The 18,008-nt window shown below is 42.0% G+C and overlaps 1 protein-coding gene across 2 annotated transcripts in view; it reads right to left on the reverse strand.

Annotated features, from left to right (window-relative positions):
- The window catches only part of SUMF1 (sulfatase modifying factor 1), a 105,979-nt gene that overhangs the window by 56,163 nt on the left and 31,808 nt on the right, over nt 1-18,008 (reverse strand). For both annotated transcript variants that reach the window (XM_059161556.1, XM_059161555.1), the window contains exons 4-6: nt 4,332-4,414; nt 2,310-2,432; nt 1,442-1,556 (exon numbers count right to left, since the gene is read on the reverse strand). In XM_059161556.1, coding sequence (XP_059017539.1) covers nt 1,442-1,556; nt 2,310-2,432; nt 4,332-4,414 — 321 coding nt within the window. The remainder of the gene's footprint in view (nt 1-1,441; nt 1,557-2,309; nt 2,433-4,331; nt 4,415-18,008) is intronic.

The following is an 18,008-nucleotide window of genomic DNA, read 5'->3' on the forward strand; positions in this document are numbered from 1 at the left end:
CAGACAGAGATCACCAGCAGGCAGAGAGTAAGGCAGTGGGGGTGGGGGGGAGAAGGCTCCCCGCCGAGCAGAGAACCTGATGTGGGCCTCGATTCCAGGACCCTGGGATCATGAACTGAGCTGAAGGCAGAGGCTTTAACCTACTGAGACACCCAAGCACCCCTTCAGAGATACGATTTAATACTGATGTATAAGATACTCCTTGTTATATTATTTAGCAAAAAAAAAAAAAAAAAAAAACCCTCCATAAACATCCCAACAGATATAACCTAAATGTGTGACTTATTAAGAAGAGGCAAATAACTTAGGGCTCAATCAAATATAAAGTTATTCATCTGTTAAAAAGATAGTATCTTTGGGATGCCTGGGTGGCTCAGTTGGTTGAGCAGCTGCCTTCAGCTCAGGTCATGATCCCAGGGTCCTGGGATCGAGTCCCACATCAGGCTCCTTGCTCGGCAAGGGAGCCTGCTTCTCCCTCTGCCTCTACCTGACTCTTTGTCTGCCTGTGCTCTCTCGCTCTCTCTCCCTCTGTCTCTGGCAAATAAATAAATAAAAATCTTTAAAAAAAAAAAAAAGATAGTATCTTTGTGAAAAACCGTTAATGATAGATAAAAAGTTTCTGATATTAAGCAGGGAAAACAGGATTTTAAACACTGTATTCAGCATGCCCCAAAAGCAACATGTAAAAAATATGTAGCTAAAAAAAAAAGTACATATATAAATATATATGGTATATACACCATATATTTACACATTTCATATATATGAATGTATACACATATAAGTGTATATATATGTATATACATATAGATGTATTTATACATTTCATATATATATGTGTGTATATATATATCTACATAAACACCAGAAAAATATACACTGGTATATATGGGAGTTAAGAGCATGGGCTTTGGAAAAAAAACCGACCCAGTTCAACCCAACCATGCTGCTTTCCAGCCTGTGTAACTCTGGGAAGTTAGTTAACCTCTCTGTCCCTGGGAATGCTCACCTGGAAAATGAGTATAAACTAAATGGTACCTGCCTTACAAAGTTGAATCAACATTAAAAGAGATAATTCATACACATGGTTTAGCACCAGGCCTGTTACACAGCAAGCACTAACGACTAGCCATTCCTAGCATGAGGAGGAGGAAAGGTACCAAAATGCTAACAGGGGTCATCTCTGGGTGGCACAATTCCAGGTCCTTATAATTTCTCTTTTGAACTCTTCCTGTTTTCCAAAGTTTCTATTAAGTATGATGGAATCAGAAAGAAAACTGTGTTATAAAAAAACACGTGGTTAGCTATTAGCAGCTGCCATGTGCACAAGTGGATGAAAGCAGCAAAAGGACAGCAGACGGGTCAGGGCGTGAGCAATGCCTTCCACTCCTGTCCGCGCTCTCAGGAGCTGCTGCCCACCTTCCCAAGGCTCGTTACTCACAGGGGCAGTTCCTCGGAAGCCGTCCTCCCCGGTGTTGGTCACAGGAAACTCGCCCTGCCAAATGTTGGCATAATGCTGGCCTTTTGGCTGTAGTTTGTTGCCCCAGGGGAAAAGTCTGTCAGAAGAGACACAGGCATCAGCCTGTCAAACAGGCACAGCTTCTGGATTAAAGTCAAGAGGAGGAATGCAAAGAACGAAAAGAGCACGGCTCACTTGTTCCGAGTGAACTGTGTTTTACATTTCAAATATATAAACAAACAAAGCTTTTAACCAGGACTTTTTTTTTTAAACTTCCGCACAACTAGCTCGTATCAAGTTCACAACAAGCTCTGTGTTTCCCGAGTACTCAAGAGGCCTGAAATAAATCACGTAGCTGAGAGAAGGACTTATCGAAGGCTGGGAAAGTGGGCATCGTTCTGGACTTATATGGTAGCACAATCAGCCGGCATCACACCACACTTTTTTATAAAGCCTCTGCTATTTTAAGGAGCCTTTCCTAGAAGATGTGACCCAAACATGAATTTTCTGCCTCATGGCTCTAGAAGCAGAGAAATAGCACTGCTTCGGGAGCTGTCTAAAGTAAGAAAATCCTAAAGGCAAGGCAGCCTGCTGAAAGGCTCTGAGGAGGACTATGTAAGAGTGGAGGGCTGAATGTGGGGAGCACACTTTGGGGCTGTGGGGAGCACACTTCACCAGACACTGGGTGACCCATGCATCAGTGTCTCCTAAGTAAGCCCATAGAGATGAAGAAAGCCTGGGAAGAAAAAGCTGTTAGTTTTGCTTAAAATCAACTTTCTAGTCAAAATAGGTGCCACAGATTTAGAAAAAGGTCATGACACAGGTCATAAGGATAAGACCCTCCAAGTACCTATTTTGCAGGCCTCCTCGACAGCTGTACTCCCACTCAGCTTCCGTGGGCAGACGCTTTCCGGCCCACGTGCAGTAGGCAACAGCATCATTCCAGGAGACGTGGAGGACCGGGTGGTCAAGCCTGGGACACAGCAAAGGCAGAGTGAGGAGGGGCACAAACAGTAACAGGAAACGGGAACCGGCTGCAGCGAAGTGCCCATAATCCCCCTCAGCTCAAGCCAGGACACAGAGGTAGTCCTGGACCCCAACTCAAGCCCCAGCTATGCCACATCTGTCACCTTCCACCACAGGTCTAGTTCCAAGAGGGATTAGAACCCATTTGAGGCTGCAATGTCAAATGGGTTCTAATCCCTCTTGGAACTAGACTCAACACATTTCTTCTTCTCTTGTGGGCAGGCCTGGATCCCCACAGGATCTCACTTGGTGAGGTGGATGTGGAGATGTACCACCCGCATCGCCCTCTAAGGGAGGAGTGCTGCTCCAGCTGCTGGGAGTGCTCCCTCAGGGCTCTCCACAGCTGCAGAGAACCACCAATGATTAACCAGTCCTTTCGGCCTACCACAGCTCCATCCGAAGGGCCCTATTTACCCCAAAGCCACTAAGGGATCAGTGGGGACTTCTTGGGCCTGCACTGTTGTCTTGGCTTCTCCCTCTGCCCAGTCCTGCTTCCTCCCTTCCCTTTGGGAGAGGAAGGTTGCTTGGCTTTAAACTTTGTGTCTTTCTACAGCAGATTAGCTGGCTATATGTGCCTCATGCTAGCAGATTCCAAATTAAGATTTTATAAGGGCATAGAAAGACAAGGAGGGTTAGGGGAGAAGTTTGGAGAATAAGAAGAAACACACATTCACATAGCACTACATAGCCTTAACTCGCTGTTCATGCTTTTTCCAGTGGACTACACACTCCTAGTCCATTCCTGAAACATCTTTGAATTCCCTATGGCAATTCCACCAGGACTTTCATTTACTGTTTCAACAAATATTTACTGAGTATCTAATATGTGTTAGTGACTGTTTTCAGCAATGATGAGAGATGTGCTTTTCTAAGAAAATGGACTCAGTCAGTGGGTAAAATACAGTCCCCTCTGGGTTTTCCTACTGCCTTAGCTTTTTCTTCTATTAAATTCATGAAAGAAAATGTCACTTGGGAGCTAAGAGGCCCGGTCGACCTGAGGTACCCAAGAATCCTAGGACTTTCTGTCTCACAGTCTATTTCTACTGTGAAGGCTGCCGGCCTCACACTTGGCAATATTTCTGCCCTTTGTCAAGGGACTACAGCCCTAAAGCTGAACCTCATGTACACTCAGCTCCCTGGCAACAAGGGCAGTAAGCAGAAACGTTGTCAAAAATAGAGGCTCAAAACTCCCATCAGAAAAAGTGGGTTAGGAGAACAGTTTTCTTGGGCTGTCGAGATGCTGAGTCCTGACCCAACCTTTCTCCATCTCCGGGGCTTAAAGTGCTACTCTATTTTTGCCTGAGATAATTATTTCCTTGCCACCCTGGAGACTTGCTGACCGACTTGCAGCTCTGTGGTTTTTCAGTCAGATGGTGGCTTCAAAGTATGTCAGTCCAAGCCTGGAGATCACAAGAATCCTATTCCCAAGGCTGGAGCTTCCACAGCGACCACCTGGCCAGACACAACTACTTATCTGTAAGACAGACGATCTTCTTCCTCATAGTGACCCGCTCATGAGAGAGAGCAAACAGACAGGTTGTGAAGATTAAATATGTCAAGAGATTTGTAACAGGCCTGTCATAGGGGGAAAAAAATCTTCAAAGGTAGCTCTTCGGCTGGCCAAATGAGGAAGGAAGAAGCCACCTAGTAAGAACCTTCTGTGAGTGAGGCACAGTGTTTGGGTCTTCACATATATTATTCCCTATTTTATTTTCCTACCAACCAATTAGAGTTTGTCATTCTCACCCTTTTACAGTTGAAAAGGGCCACTGGGCTCCTTTTCAATGGTACAGTAATCTACTTGGCAATTAAACATGTCCACTGGGGAAAGAGCCGCCAACCTTACCTGTGTAGAACAGTAGAGTCGGGCCCTTCTGGGTGTCTCCAGTTAGCGCCTTTAACAGGTAACCACCAGGGAGCAGCTGCAACCTCAAAACCACCCAGAAAAGCTGAGGTTAGCTATGATGACTCTAGAAAAACACTGACCCAGTATGTGCAGGGGGAAAAAAACCTCATGATCTTCAACTTCCATTTCAGTTATCAAATACTTTTACCAGAGTACCAAAAATAAAGATTTATATGGAAGTAAATCTTCAATAAACGAGTATTATTCCATATCATAAAGCATCACAATGACTAAATAGATATATATTTAAACGGTATGTATCTCCAAGAATTTTTATGTTTTTAAAGGATTTATGTATTTATCTTAGAGTGAAGTAGGGGCAGAGGGAAAGGGACAGAAAGAATCTCCAGCGGATGCCCGCATGAGTACAGAGCCCTACAATGGGCTCGATCTCATGACCCTCGTATCACAACCTGAGCTGAAATCAGGAGTTGAGACGCTCAACCAGCTGAGCCATCAGGCACCCCCTCCAAGAATTTTTAAAACATGCAGTGCTGGCTAATCCTCTATAATCTCTAAGAAGTAAGAGACAGGCTGTACGGCTCCTACTTAAAAGATGGGGAAACAGAGTCAACCGAAGTGCTGGGCTACTAACTAACATCAACTAACGTGGTCATATGCCAAGCACAAGCACAGGGAAAAAGCTGGAGTGTGTTTCAAAGACCCTCCTTCAGTTTCCAGCCCAAATCACCTGTGTGGCCCAGAGCAGGCACACCGCTTGTCTGGTTCCTGACAGTCCTCATCTGTGAAATGGGAGCAGGACCACTGCCTTGCCTACCTCAGACTACAGAGGAGGCTGAATTCCATAGGATTGGGAAGTGCTCTACCAAATGTTCCCAAGACCTTAACTCCTACTTTACCGTTCTAGTAATAACCCAAGTAACAAGAGCAAGTGGCCCTCATTTAGTGACTGGTTAAGAACTTGGCTTTGGAGCCAGTGAAAACAAGATTCAAATCATTCATGGTGTGACCCCTGGCAACCTACTGAACCTCCCCAGGCCTGTTTACTCACATTTAGATGGAGATTGTAACAACAGCCACCTCAGGGGTTATGACAAGGAAGAAATATAACATACACAAAGGGCTGACAAGTCGAGTGAAATAAATCAAGCAGAGAGAGTCAATTATCATTTGGTTTCACTTATTTGTGGAGCATAACAAATAGCATGGAGGACAAGGGGTGTTAGAGAGGAGAAGGGAGTTGAGGGAAATTGGAAGGAGAGGTGAACCATGAGAGACTATGGACTCTGAAAAACAGTCTGAGGGGTTTGAAGCAGCGAGTGGAAGGGGTGGGAAGTTGGGGGAACCAGGTGGTGGGTATTATAGAGGGCACAGATTGCATGGAGCACTGGGTGTGGTGCAAAAACAATGAATACTGTTATGCTGAAAATAAATTAATTAATTAATTAATTTTTTTTTTTTTTTTTTTTTAAAGGGCTGACAAGTACTACCTAGCACTAGCAAGCACTTGCTAAAGAGAACTAGCCTCAACTGTGGCTTCATGACTGGAGGAGAGCCATAAAAAAGTCTTCATCCTCACTCTTGCTAATACTATCTAAAGAACAGAAATTTGCAAACAACTCTTGTAATATATACTACATTAGACTCAAGGTTATCCCCATGATAATGCGACTGTCAATCCTTTGCATCCTGATGAGCTGGGTTGAGAAGAAGAGAAGGGGGGGATGGTATTCCTGTTAATTACAGCAATCACTGAAAACACCCAACTTTGTTCTTGTTCTTTTCTTCACATCAGTACAACCAAAACATTCATGGTATTCCAATGACATTTTGATGGGAAAAAACAAATTCTCTTATATTTCAACAAAAAGAGGTATAGTGTCCTTAAGGACACCATTGCAAGGTGTTTTATTTTTCAGAGACCAGGAGAGGCAAAAGGTACAGCTTATTTCTATTTCATCCAGGGATTTTCTCACTGACTAGATTGCTGAATGTTTAGGGTCCGGTGACAGGTAATTCAATCCATGCCAAGGGAAAATGTGTATAGAAAGCCCGGGTTATCCCACTCTTGTGTTTCAGTATCTTCAGATCACTCACCCAACCCCAACCCACCCCAACACTGATGAGATGGGCCATCAGAAGGTTGTGTCTTAAAATAATAAAAGAACTAAAGACAAATATGACAAAATGTTAACCTTTGTTAAATCCAAGTGGTAGAAAGTGGAATGTCTGTTTTTCACGTATCCTTTTGTGTTTTGAAACATTTTATCAGTAGCAATTAAAACTGATTTATTAATCCCTTCTACCACTGATGGGCATTTGGGTAGGTTCCAGTTTGAGGCTATGATGGATAATATTCACTTCTATGAACATTCTAAGGAGCTCATGACTTTTAGCAAGTATACATATGCATTTCTGTTGGCTGTACACTATAGAGTGGAAATGCGGAATCACAGGATCCGCATAGGAACAGCTGTAGTGAAGACAGCCAAACACAAGCTTTAATGGCCCATGTGTTCCAAGGTTTCCCACCCCTTGTTTGGGGGAAACTTGCATGGAGCTGGCTGATGTAAACCAGACCCTGGTGGGGCTGCTCCAGGGGCCTCCCTTTTCTTCTCCTCTTCCCCTCAATTCACTCTGGCTACAAATATTTGCTGAGCACTCACTATCTGCCAGCCACTGACTCTGATTCCTAAAAGAGATCTTTAACTTCCAGGAATCCACAGAGCATGACTTAAGACAGTTTATTGATAGTGTTTAAATTATTTATTTTACATATTTATCAAACATGGTTAATTGCACAAAGTTGGGAACAAAATATGGAGCTAGTCACTTCATTTTCCTTCAAAAATGTCTACAAAACTCCAACTGCTGGGTCTAGGGATCACCTTACACACACTAGTGCTAGAGTTCTGGCTCAGTTCCTCCCCCTACCCATACACACTTCCTTCATTTTAGATATATGCTTTCATTTCTCCCAGGATTCCTCTTTTCTAAAATCTTTCTCATGATCTTAGCAACCCATCCTAAACAGACCACCAGCTTACACAGCTAGAGTTACGGAGCTATGCAATGATCAATGATCTCAGTGATGTGTGCCGTGAGACAGGACAAACAGACTGACTCCAGATCGGCCGGGGGGCGGGGGGCGGGTTATAGGAGGGAGCACCACGGTTAACACTGTCCTTGTCCAAAGGCCACTACCTAGTTTTTCTCCAAGATATTAAGATCTAAAGTACATAAACAAAGATATATCTACAGTATTATATTACTTCCAATTAAAACTTACAAAATAACCCATACTTGGCACCCAATCATCCAAAGGAACACCATACAGTTATCAAAAAACACTCCGAAGTGGAAATAATGTATATAATATCTTATGAAGCTAGCCTATAGAATAGAATACATATTTGATTCTGTTTTTGTAAAATACATGCACATGAATGTACGGTAGTATACTCAGAAGAAAAAAACTTAGAAGAATATACTTGCACTCACAGAGGTCAAGACTACGGGAGTAATATACTTTTTAAGACTGAGCATGTATTACTATAGTAAGAGTTCACAACTTCAGAACTACTGACATATTAGGCCAGATAATTCCCTGTTGCAAGGGGCTGTCTTGTGTACTGTAAGATGTTTACTAGCATCGCTGACCTCTTCCCACTAGACGCCAGTAGCACAATCCCCCTCCTAATTGCAGCAGCCAAAAGGGTCTCCAGACATTGCCAAATGCAGAATAACCACTGCACTATGATAATCGGGGAGTGGGGGGAGACTGTCTTCCTTAAATGCTAATATATAGTTCATAGAGGCATAGCAGTAAGCACATCCAAGCCTAGAACCAGGCTACCTGAGCCTGAAAAACAGCACCACGTTTTACAAGCTGCATGATCTTGGACTTCTTAGTTATCCTGTCAAGGTCTGTTTCCTCACTTGTAAAATGGGACAGTAACACTTCTATCCACTTCTCTGGGCTGTTGTGAGGATTAAATAAAGAAATGAACATAAAGAGCTTAGAACACTACCTGGCACAAAGTAAGAATGACACAGTGTTAGCTAACATTATTACTGTTACTCACTTGTTATTGCATGTTGCAATATTCTCTTAGAGCTTTCAAAGAACATACATTCTAATCAGTGAAAATCTTCCCTCTAATACTTCTTCAGCATGGGCCCCAGCCAACCCTCAGTTCACCCTTTTCAGAAGAAAGATCGGCTGAAGAAAGTATTAGAACATGTGTCATTTCCAAAGAACTGTCAAGAAAAGTGTATAGTTGTCATTTTCCATCAGTCATGATGTGAGAACCATCTACACATAAACTAACCCATTCCCTAAAGCAAATAGCACCACAGAGGGGGGCAGGGCAAGGATGTGATGGGCATAGCAGACGCAGGAAGAATCCATATTCACCAAACGCTAAACCAGACAAAGCCTAAGGACCTGTAATAGTACCTACACCATGTGCCTGTCTGCCAAGAAGACTGCAAGTCCCCACTGTAATGATCAGACACACAGTCAGGAACCATTTCCGCATCTGACACACAATGAAGAAAAAGAAAAGGTAATCAAGGTCACCCCACAGGAGGACTGATGCGATGAGAGGTAGGACATCACTCACCCTGGGAATCAGGCCTTAAGAAAGCCACGATGTTGCCCAGCCCAGTTTACGTCACATCCCAATGTCACCAGGTGCCTTCCTTTTCCAAATGTCACTGTTAACATTGTGTTTTTAAAAACTTGTTCTTGAACTCCTGGTTAGTGTCTTAAAAATAAATGCTATCCTACTATGTTTGGGAACTTGTGAAATAAAATAACTTCTGAGAGTCATACATGAGCCAGGAATCGAGGACATACTGCAAATCATGAAATCTCTAGTACTCTGGCTTTCACAGGAAGTCTTCCGCAGTATTGCCTGCAGAGTAGCAGAAGCAACATGAGCGGACTGGCATCCATGATGAGCCTCATCCTACAAAGAGAACGTTATTTTTTTTAGTGTGGTTGCCCACCTACAGATTTTCTGTTCAACTGAGACAATTCCAGAGTTGTTACAGCACTTCTATCCAGGGGGAAAGGACTTTAACTTGACCTATTTCTAGTCAACCATCTCCATAGCAACTGCCTTGGGTTTTAAGTTGAAACAGCTGTACCAGACAGCCAGTGACCAATTACAATGTAAATAGGATCCATGTGAGTATTGATGTCCCCTTGAGAAATGGACTTCCCAGCGCAAAGACAGCTTTTCTCACCTCTCCCTGGGGATATAACCAGACTTGTAGTAACAGTTGAAAGACAAGAAATGGAGACAATATCAAAGGTATCTTTATTCTTGCCAGAGGTGGTAAATCATGCTTTTTATACACACATAGCCTAGAATAAAGTCGGCACAGGGGATAGAGCACTGTGTAATTATGCATATTAAAGCGTAAAGATGTCAAGTTCACAACTTTACAACTGTTCTCTTAAAAATTAAATGCATTTAGACAAGCAAATTAAAAAGATGGACGTTTCTTGAAACGTAGTATAAACATGACAGTTACCCTATAAAAAGAGCCTGGGAGAATTTTCAACTGGCACCAGTGAACAATGAGAGATTACAGATCTGTTCAAATTCATGAAGTATAAATAAAACTGGAGGAGAATTCCGAAGGAATCAAATGGAGTAGAAAAGCACATAGTGAGTAAAGAATCTCTTCCTTTGGCACTCAATACAAATGTGGAAAGTAAAGAACCAGGTTTGAATAAAGAGTAAAAAGAAATTCATCATTAAAATAGATAGGTAGTCAGGTCTGACAGCTTATGTCAAATTAAATCCTAAATTAGGTACCTTCACTACTTAGTAGAATTTGTGCAGGAGAAAAATGCATCCTTTTTCAAATAGAGTACAAATATTTATGAAACCTAAAATGTAACTGAAAATTTTTAACAACTTTTGCTTCAATTCTTAGTGAAATCCCTCAGGCTAGGAAACACTGAATTCCCATATGGCAACAATCAGTACACTCTATAAACATTCATTACACATCCTTAAGACAGGAGTGGATGCACAGTCACTCATTATACCCAATGTGCAAAAAATGGCCCAAGGAATGTTTGGGCTCAAAGAACCATTAAGAGTGATGGAGTTTACTTGTTGTCAGTTGTATGGGGAAACCTGATTTGGGAGTTGCCTCAGTGAAAGAAAAAAAGAGAAAAGTACTTTTTAAAAAAATAATTTTTTACTTCTTTAGGCAAAGAGGTGATCATGTAAATTAATATAACCTACCTTCAGAGCAATCTGACAATACTCAGCAAGAGGCTACATCACATGCATATGCAGTGAGGAGACTGCCTGAGTCCCTTGTTTGTACATCCATATGAAGGAATAGAACTGTCATTAAAAACTATATGTGGAGGTGCTTGGGTGGCTCATTCAGTTAAGCCTCTGCCTTCGGCTCAGGTCGTGGTCTCAGAGTCCTGGGATGGAGCCCCCTATCAGGCTCTCTGGTCATCAGGGAGCCTGCTTCCAGTGGGGTGGGGGGCATGGATGCCCCCCACCCCACCTGCCTCTCTGCCTACTTGTGATCTCTGTCTGTCAAATAAATAAATTAAATCCTTAAAAAAAATTATATGTGGGGAAAATGTAATTGTTGAATAAATGTTTGCCCTTTACAGAAAGTGAAAAAAGTCACTTGCAAGTATGTGTGTACAAGACTACTTAAAAATATTTTCCTATAGACACACAAACACTGACACCCCAAGAAAAGATTAGTTAGTACACATACTGAAATGTCTGCAATGGTTATTTCTGAGTGTTGAGATTATGCGTGATATTTAATGTTCTTCTGTAGGTGCCATTTTTAATTTCTAAATTTAATTTCTAAACAAACTTTTTCAGATTTTCTAAGTTTTATATTTTTAACAGAGCTAAGAGACTTAATTTTACATTGAAAAAAACAAAAATAAATATTAAAAATATTTATTAATTTAATCAAAAATACTTATATTCATTATCCTACTGTAAACTTTTAAAAATCATCTTCTAGTTTCATCAATAAGCATACACATTTTAACATATTTTTTACAAATTATATATTGATCATTTTCATTAATTTTACTAAATACTTTCCTGCTTAATGTGAATTTCACAATAAACATTTTTAGTGGCCACACATAATATTTTGACATGTGGCTATATCATAATTTACCAAATAACCTTCTAACATTGAAACACTCAGGTTGGTTTTGTTTTGTGTTTTTTTGGCTACTATAGATAATAATACAGTAAACATCTTCAAACATCTTCACTTACATTTTTTATTTTTTTGTTTCTGCTAAATTTCCAGAAGTGGTACTTTAGAGTTTGTCTCTAGTAAGCTCTTGCTAAAACTCATGTTCATAAATCCACGATGTATTTTTTTTTAATCTATAACATTAATAGATTTTGTGGCTAGTTACCCTTGGGAAAGAGGGCTGAGCATACATAAAAGTTCACGGCACTCTAGAGCAAGGTATTTATTATAATTCTTTACAAGGAGACTCCATTTAGGCCTCTTAAATTGCTAGTGGCTTGCTTAGATCTTTTTCAGTGTATAAAACAGGGAAATTTCATTAAGTCTGAATGCAATTTGATTGATTCTATACTTTTTCCTTCATGCCTTACAAGCTATGAAAATTCTGAGAAAAAAAGGCAAAGAGAAGACAGAATATAGTAAATGCATCCAAAGAATGGAAAATTCTCTCACACAGGTTTTTTGGAGGGAAATCAGAATCTGAATAATCCCACCTAGTTTTGGTAAGAGAGAAGAAAAAGGGGAGAGTCATCACCCCAAAGAGCATCATGACAAAGAGGACAGGGACTCTTGCTGCCAAGGCAGCCCAGGTGCACAGCCAGAAATGATCTACTTCCCACCTGATGTTGTCCCGACACGCCTCTGCAGAGGGCCACATGGCATGATGGTTCAAGTGCGGCCCCTTGAAACTAGAGGCTGGCACTGAACATGCCCATCTCAGCCTAGGGCTGCAGGAGCACAGAAATTCTGGAAGCTTCCCAAGGCTGACTTTTTCAGGTTGCCAGCCTGACATGAACATTTCACCCGGCAGCTAGACATTGGGCCAGCGACAGGAAGGTTGACTGCTGATTCTCTATGTGGTGACAGCACACAGAGTAGGAAACATATGCAAATTTAAAAAAAAAAAAACAATACTGTGTGTCTTGCAAAGCTCTGCAAGAGCTGGTGAAGCAAACACAGGCTTGGCAGGGAGTGGAAACCTGGCTCTAACACTCAGGTATGCCAGGCTTCCCCAGTATGGCTGCACGCTGAAGGCAGGCCTGCTTACGATGTTGCAGAGTTTTAAAGGTGGGATGGTTCTGGAAGGCTATCTCTTTAAACTTCCTCATTTTACAGATGAAAAAGTGAGCCCCTAGGGTGCCTGGGTGGCTCAGTCAATTAAGCTTCTGCTTTCAGCTCAGGTCAGGATCCCAGGGTCCTGGAATGAGCCAACCCCCTCCCCCAGACTCCCTGCTTAGCCGGGAGTCTGCTTTTTCCTCTCCCTCTGCTGTTCTCCCTGCTCATTAGTGTTCTCTCTCTCTCTAATAAATAAAATAAAGTATTTTAAAAAAAGAAAAAAAATGAGCCCTGGAAAGGTGGTAGGCAGAGCCAGGAAAAGAACCTTACAACTGGAGATTTTCAGTTCATAACTCTTTTCCACCATACAAGCATTTCCCAACAGTTTACGACAAAATGTTGGTAGGTAAAGGGGAGGTGGTGGTGGAGCGGTTCCACCGTCATAGCAGTCTACATAGTCAGGAAGACACTGGGCTAATCAAGTTAAACTAGTTTTTGTTTGTTTGTTTTATTGCAGAACTTTTCAAAATCTTCAAACATGTGGTTAAGTTTTGAGGAAGGAGACACAGTATGCACTGAACCAAGCAGTTCACCAAGTGGTTAGTGGGTTCCAGTCCTGCCTCTCCTCCTAATTACTAGCCATGTGACATGGGAAAAGTTACTGAACCTCTCTGAGCCTTGGTTTCCTCAATCAGTAAAATGAGTACAAAAAAAAAAAAAAAAAAAAAAAAAAAACCCTTATAGGGATCAGTGGGTTAAAGCCTCTGCCTTCGGCTCAGGTCATGATCCCAGGGTCCTGGGATTGAGTCCCGCATCTCACTCTCTGCTTGGCAGGGAGCTTGCTTCCTCCTCTCTCTGCCTATTTGTGATCTCTGTCAAATAAATAAATAAAATCTTAAAAAAAAAAAAAAACTTATATAATAGGCTTGCTGAGTAGATTTAGCGTAATAAACAGTGAAGAGATACATACTCTTATGCAGACGTGGGTGTCAGTACATTACTGAAAATCTATAAAAACCAATTTACGGTGACAATCTTCCATTCATTCATTCATTCATTCATTCAACAAACATTCCACGAACATCTGTCCTATGCCAGGCCTGTGCTGGAGCCTGGGGTACAGAAGCGGATCATACAACCTGGGGCTGAAGACAAACAAATGAGTAGATGATTTTTAAGCCTGCATTAAGTACTGTGACCAGGAGGAGCTCAGTGAGCTATGGAAGCCCAAGGAGGGGCATCCATCAACAGTCAAGGGGTGCTACTCTGCAAATGCTTCCCATAGAAGGTAAGAAGGAGGAACAAGTGAAGGGCAGGGACGGGGAGGGCATCCCACACTGGAGGCTGCCGGTATTGTAAGTACACTCCACTTAATCAGAAAAGTTCGGCATCAATACTTACTGTTAAATGAAACACACCAAAGATCTTCAGAACCTTAGTTCTGAAGGGATGTTAAGAGATCCCTTCGTTTCAACTTATACCGAAAGGTATCCTTTCTACAGTGTCGCTAGGATGAACGGGTGAGGCAGGAGAGACACTGGTCCTCACGTGACCAGGGCAATCCAGATTTACACTTGTTATCTAGCATAATTAACAGCACCCCATCTCATTCTCAAAAATGCCCTGATCTGGACAATAAATTACATGATCACCCTACCAATAGGTGGTCTTTCTGTCTCAGCCTTAACAATTCGGGTGACCCTCATCACTTCCTTGCAGGCAGTTTCACCTGTGCAGATCAAAGGCTAAAATGAAATGTTTCCCAGATGTTCCAACTGCTGGCCCTCATTAGGTTCCTAAGGATCACATGGAATAAATCAAATTCCTTTCAGATCACCTTTCAGATGTCTGTAGAAAAATTGTAATTCACTCAGTGCCTAGACTTCTCTAGATTCAGTAATTTATTCAACCTTCTCCAAGCTCTACCATCTCAAAGGAATCACCACCTCCCCAGTTGTTCAGGCCAAAACCCAGTAGTCATACTTGAGTCCCCCCTCTCCTTTTCCCCTTATGGGCTCAGATGCACTTCCAAATATCAGACCACTTTTAGCATCTCTACTCCTACCACCCTGCTCCATGGCCCAAACAAGTCTCACCCACTATAACAAAATGTATGAAGAAGCCAGAGCATGCCCTTTAAAATGTTTAAACTAAGTCCAACAACTTCTCATGCACTTAAGAAGAAACCCAAATTTCTCTGAGCTACAAAACCCTATGTAATCCACATGCTGCCTACTTTTCCAACCTAACCACCACCCTCCCATACCCACTCCAATCCCCCTTGTTCATCCCTCTTCATTACCGGTCATGCTGGCTCCTACTCCTCATCTAGGTTTCAGCTCAAGTGTCAGAGAAGCCATCCCAGACCCCACAAATAGAAAAGCCAAAAGAACCCAACCACACTACACTTGCGGTCACTTTCCATCCTGTTAAGTCTGTTTCATTTTATTCACAATTTGTCTGTTAGACTGTTCACTGTTAGAAGTTCACTTGTTTAGAGTCCTATAGAGTTATAACCTCCAAAAGAGTGAAGACTTATACCTGGGTCCCTTTTGTATCCACAGCACTCAGAACACTGTCTAGCCCACAGCACACACAAGATAAAAATTTTATAATGAATAAATTCACGTGTTCCTGAGGTTTCCATGTTTTTGAAACCCCTCCCCACTTTGGGTGACATTTTCTGGATAAATACCAATTGTAGATATAGTCTTTCAGTGGGATATCTTTTTGTAAAGACGGAGAGAGACTCAGCCCCTGGCTTATGAGTTTTACACCACAGGAATAGTGCTAGGATGGTTCTCCAGTGCTAAAAGGTCAGCGCCACCCTCAACATTATCTAGAACTGAGGGAGGACATTTCCCCTCCTGGGCCATGGTTGCCTCATCTATAAGAGGAAGGTTTTTTTGCGAGATGTTTTTGAAATTCCATTGATTCTAAATTCTCACTTTTACGTAAATTTTTTTTTAAAGATTTTATTTATTTATTTGAGAGAGAGACAGTGAGAGAGAGAACATGAGCAAGGAGAAGGTCAGAGGGAGAAGCAGACTCCCCATGGAGCTGGAGCCCGATGTGGGACTCGATCCCGGGACTCCAGGATCATGACCTGAGCCGAAGGCAGTCGTCCAACCAACTGAGTCACCCAGGCGCCCCTACGTAAATTTTTCTTAAAGCTAGGTATCTCCTGGGCATGACTCCCCTACTTAATAGTCAATCTTTGTCTCACTTTACAGGTTTACAATGCAAGCAGCAACATCTGGGAGGTACAGATGTCAGAATCATTATTATCATTATTACTTCATCCAAGTCAGCTCTCAAAAGACCTATGACTTGACAAGAAACTCAAGGACTTCTTAAAGAGAAATTTCAAATCTGAGCGTCTGGAACACCAGCATGCCTCAAATTCATGCTCATTCTAATCAGATGCCTTACTTTGGAGCAAGCTGGAAAAAAAAAAAACAAAAACGGGCCCTGTTATCCTATTATATTGGGTTCTCACCTTCCAGGGTTATCAAGCTTTGCTTCCTGAGCCTACACCACATGGGGGCTCCTAAATCAGATAGCCAACTACTCTTTTCAAAAACAGATACAAAATACACTTGTGTGACTATGTTTTCTTCTTATCTTATCCAATCAGCCAGCCCTGGACTGCCCTTCCCAAATAACTCAGTTACAGTGAACCTACTTCAACCTTGATTGACTTAAGTCAGTGTTCTCTTGCCAAGGAAAAGCAACTTTCCAACAGGAGATGGTTCACACCAGGTCTGAGCCCTGCAGCTTTCAAGAACTAAATGCTCCAACAAATGATACCCCAATGGCATTCTTTCTTTTTTGGGGGCAGGGGGCAGATATTTACTGCTTATTAAGTGACAGTTACCATGCTGGGAATAGAGTGGTAGATTGCATTCTCTCCCACCATCACAGAACATACTTGGGAAAGGGAAAGACATTCAACAAATACCTACATAAGTAATCATGAGTGAAATAAATGACATAAAGAGAAAGCACAAGAAACCACAAGAACAAATAAATGGAACAACCTAAATCTGGAATGTGGGACAAAAGAGGAGCATTTCGAATGGACTTCCCAGAGTAAACATAGCTAACACCAGACCACACAAAGCAAAAAACTGAGTGGCTAGAGTGTAAGGATATAGTGGGCCCTTTCCCAGATGCTTTTCTCTACTTGATCCCAAAACGAGTTCTTCCATATCTGCAAGGTTCCTCTTAAATGTCTATTCCACACACAGGCCTTCTCCCCTTATCAACCTAACAAAGGTAGCTCTCCAGGCACCTCCCCTAACTCTTCCCCAGCACTCCTTACCACAGCACCTGCCAACGCCCTTTCTAATTCTTTTCTCCATGTTATTTCATGCTACCTCCAGGATACTCCAGGATGGTACAGATCTCATATACTCTTATAATTTTATTTTATTTTAAGATTTTATTTATTTATTTGACAGAGAGAGACACAGCAAGAAAGGGAACACAAGCAGGGGGCGTGGGAGTGGGAGAAGCAGGCTTCCCACTGAGCAGGGAGCCCCAATGTGGGGCTTGATCCCAGGACCCTGGAATCATGACCTGAGCTGAAGGCAGATACTTAATGACTGAGCCACCCAGGCGCCCCTACTTTTATAATTTTAATACAAGTGATGTATGTGTTTTCCTTTTTATCTCTCTAAAACATTTGATATAAAAAATTCATAAATCAGGGGTGCCTGGGTGGCTCAGTGGGTTAAAGCCTCTGCTTTCAGCTCAGGTCATGATCTCGGGGTCCTGGGATTGAGCCCCACATTGGGCTCTCTGCTCAGCAGGGAGCCTGCTTCCCCCTCTCTGTCTGCCTGCCTCTCTGCCTACTTGTGATCTCTCTCTCTGTCAAATAAATAAATAAAATCGTTTTTGAAAAAATTCATAAATAAGAGAAAACATTGAATTTTGGTTTACCACATTCCTTAAACTCTGAGCACCTAAAGAGCAGGGGGGAAGGCTATCTTTCATCTCTGTATTCTCAGGAATAACACAGTATCTAAAAGACAGTAAGTAGAACATTTTTGATTGTTTGCTAAACAGACCACATTTTACACCAGAAAGCAAACTTTCAAACATTGGGAGGTAGACTCATTTCCATCACTGGAAGAAGTCAAAGAACATACCACAGGGCTAATGGCTGATAATCAAGGAGGCATGAATCCAAACAACTCAAACAATATGTCACTATAGATACTCAAAAGAACTGAAAGCTGGGACTCAGACACTTGAATGCCAATGTTCATGGAAGCATTATTCACAAAAGCCAAAACAGCAATTAGATGTTAAATAGCTGGA

Source organism: Mustela lutreola, chromosome 2 (genome assembly GCF_030435805.1).
Source record: "Mustela lutreola isolate mMusLut2 chromosome 2, mMusLut2.pri, whole genome shotgun sequence".
NCBI classification, from domain to species: domain Eukaryota; kingdom Metazoa; phylum Chordata; class Mammalia; order Carnivora; family Mustelidae; genus Mustela; species Mustela lutreola.